The sequence below is a fragment of the Priapulus caudatus genome, unplaced genomic scaffold (genome assembly GCF_000485595.1).
Source record: "Priapulus caudatus unplaced genomic scaffold, Priapulus_caudatus-5.0.1 Scaffold1025, whole genome shotgun sequence".
NCBI lineage: Eukaryota > Metazoa > Priapulida > Priapulimorpha > Priapulimorphida > Priapulidae > Priapulus > Priapulus caudatus.
This window is the reverse complement of record NW_014578086.1, coordinates 85,975-89,670: the sequence shown is the minus strand read 5'-3', so window position 1 is coordinate 89,670 and position 3,696 is coordinate 85,975. Positions and strand designations below refer to the sequence as shown.

General features: G+C 47.9%; 1 protein-coding gene across 1 annotated transcript in view; it reads right to left on the bottom strand.

Annotated features, from left to right (window-relative positions):
- Positions 1–130: 130 nt before the first annotated feature.
- Positions 131–3,696, bottom strand: part of LOC106815028 (homeobox protein unc-4 homolog) — a 25,352-nt gene continuing 21,786 nt past the window's right edge. The window contains exon 3 of the mRNA XM_014819449.1: positions 131–1,443. Coding sequence (XP_014674935.1) covers positions 550–1,443 — 894 coding nt within the window. The 3' untranslated portion in view covers positions 131–549. The remainder of the gene's footprint in view (positions 1,444–3,696) is intronic.

Below are 3,696 nucleotides of genomic sequence, written 5' to 3'. Positions count from 1 at the left end.
ATATATATATATATATATATATATATACATCTATTATATATAATAACGTGGGTGTTGTACTGAGAGGACCCGCGTTGGCTGGTCGCATGAACGAGTGCGCGACCAAACACGTATAAAACGCCGTGACAAGTAATTGACTGTGATTTTAATCGATGACGATTTATTATTTATTAACAGTAACGTCCTTATATACCTCCGCGCGCGCGCACGTTTTAAATATTAAATCATCGAGCACGCAGGATCGGTCTGCGTTGTTGCGTAGGCAAGGCAACAGGTAACAGAGCATACCGTATAACTAGCTGCACGTCGTGTGATAACAAGTTGATTATATCTACGAGTGAATTAGGGTTTCTTCACACACGAGGTTTGCCTCGGGGTAATTTTTTTTGCTGGTATTAGTTGAACATGGCACAAGTTATTAGTTCCGCGATACGGATGTGCGCAGAGTGTAAACTGCTATTCGGTACTACGCGGACACACACACACACGCACGTGTTATAGAAACCATACATAATAAACACACGCAATTATTAACAGGCGAAAAATAACTTAATTTACGTCAATCTCCTCGTCGTCATCGTCATCGTCATCGTCATCGCCATCGCCATCGCCATCGTCGTCGTCGTCATCGTCGTCGTCCTCGTCTTCGCTCAGATCAGTCTCGACCGGAAGCTGCGTATGCGACATCATATCCGTCACGCTTTCCGGCTGGTCGTCGGCAACGACTTCCGGTTCGTCGTCGCGCCGTCTCGTCGTCGGCGTCGGCGGCGAGCCGGCCTGACCGACGCTCGACGTCACGGCCTCGAGTTCAGTTCGTCTGACGTGATCGAACGCGACGTCGGCCGTGTCGGCGCGATCGTACGCGTCGTCGGCGGCCGGCAGCGTCTCCTGGCGTTGCCGTATGACGAAGCCGACGGGCTGCGTGACGGGATGTAGCGGATACATGCCGAGGCCGAACGGGTTGGCGGACTTGCACGCCTGCACGCGCGGGTACTTCGAGTTCGGTCGACGGCCGCGCGGAACTTTCGGCGTCGCTAGAATGTTAGCTATGCTGAACGGACTGTTTCGCAGCGGATGCTCTTCGACGACGACGCCTCCGCCGACCGTCGCCACGCGCCGCGCCTCGCCGCCGCCAGGGGCGTCCGAGTCGGACGAGCTGACGCGCGCGCCCGACGACGCGTCGGCGTGGCTGCTCTGACTGTCGCAGTCGCTGCTCACGTGGCCCGGCGACGTTTTCCCGTCGCCTTTTGCGTGCTTGGCGGCGCGGTCGGCCGCCTTCTGACGCTTCTTTTCGGCGCGTTCCTTCTGCCGTCGCTCCATCTCGGTGGCGTCGATAGGGTCGCCGCTACACGTCGACGGGTGTGCGTTATGCGCGGGTCGGCCCGGTCCCTTGCGAGTGTTCTCCTTCTTCCGCCATTTTGCGCGTCGATTTTGAAACCAGACCTGTGGATAGCAGACCAGAGAGGGTATCGATTAGTGTTCGATATATAGTTTATCGACTCCGCGCCGATTTTGAAACCAGATCTGCGGTCGGAAGACGAGACGGGTATCGATTACTGTTCGATATATAGTTTATCGATTCCGCGCCGATTTTGAAACCAGACCTGCGGTCGGAAGACGAGACGAGAGACTGGTATCGATTAGTGTTCGATTTAGTTTTACCGATTGCGGGATTGATTGGTGCGGATGCGAGAAGGGTTTTACGAACAGGATGAGTATTAGTCGGGAATTTGAAGTGGAATAGAGAGCAATGGTGAGCGGCGGGTTATCGTTGGCGGCCATTTGCAAAAAATAAGGATCGACAGAAATTCTACGATACTCGCTATAACATGTAATTTTATAATGACGTCGAAAATCTCTCTTTGTGTGTTTATTATGATTGACACTCGTGCACTGCCGCCATAAAGGATTTTTATGTGCGTATATGATAATATAATGATTAAACTCGTAATTTTGATAAATAAATAAATAAATATATATATATATATATAATATATATGTGAGTATATATATATATATATACGCCGTTTATTAATTTATTTTGTACGCGTAATAACTCGATTCACATCAGTACACGTATTCTGCTATTATGGCATTGAACCTTAAATAATAAATCGGTTTCTAACAAATTAAATGCACTTAAAATTGTGCTCATGCAATGATACAATAATCGATATTTTCTGACAATGTAAACGGAAACCATACAGCAGGCTGGAAATAAAGTGAATCAATCCAGACTATGAGCAGGAAACCATAGAACTGCGAGGCGCTAACGTTTCGTAATAAAATATTCAGTATACGGTAGTTCTCCAGTGTTCTATTCATATACGTGCATGCATACACATGCATAATGATATTATATAGGCTCCATTGTGGCGGCGGACACACACACGCGCACACACGCGAGCGCACGCACGCACACGCACACGCGCGCACATACGCGCGCACATACGCGCGCACATACGCGCGCGCACGCGCACGCGCACACACGCGCGCGCACACACACACACACACACGCACACACACACACACACACACACACACAACAAATATTATATATATTATCCTTCCCAATATATATTATATTAATATATAATTACCATATATATATTGATATATACTACCTATATAGATATATTTATAATATATAACATATACCTTATAATAATATATATATATTATATTATATAAGACCTTATATATATAGTATTAAATATCTCCTATATATTATAAATTATGGATATTAAGGAGCAAGAGTTTTACGGCCCTGCCGCGGCGCACCACGCAGCGTTTCCCTGTCTTCGTTTCCAGGGAGAAGACACTGCCATTGAAAACCCGGGCGTAGTTTCGACAGGTCACCGTCAACCGACAAGGGTTCCTCTTCGCCACGGACTCTATTCATGGGCGTTGACAGCTGTGTAGTGGCCGAGGAAACACGGAGCGCAGAGTCTTGGCTGTGTGTGTGTGTTGCCAGTCTTGTGTGTGTGCTCCGATGTGTGTGTGTGCGCGTCAAGACAGTGTCGTGTGTCCAAATACCGGCAATCTTAGGTGGAGAGAACCTGACAACAGCCCAGATCTTGCCAAAATGCTGGAATCGTATGTAGTATGATATATATATATACTATATATACTTGTACTAATATATTATATATATATATACAGCGTCAGTCTACAAACGGCAAACATATCGTTGTCTGGCGCCCATGCACTATTGCAGCATAACGAGTGCATCGAAAACGCTTCCTGTCGCGCGGCGGGCACATTGAAATGCTCAAATAATCGCGCGTCAATAAAACCGTTTACCGCGCAAAGAAAACCTTCAAATTTTCATTAGCTCTTTATTTTGCCAGCGTCGCCGTCGCATAACGAAATGAACGCGAGCGTCGGCTGCAATCAAGCAGCGATCAATCGCGCAGACGCGCGCCGTGAATGGCTGGCGGGCCGCGCGGGCGCGAGCGCCATTGTGGCGGCGGTAATCGTCACTATGTAAACTTTAATGAAATCTATTTAACATCTTTTAACTAAATATCGAGTTACCATTGTGGCCGCGGTTGCTGTGTTGTGCCGGCACCGTGCCAACACCGCAGTGTGAGTGTGTGTGTTGGTTGTGCGTGTATGTGTGTGAGAGAGAGAGAGAGAGAGAGAGAGAGAGAGAGAGAGAGAGAGCGAGAGAAAGAGAGAGAGAGAGCGCGAGAG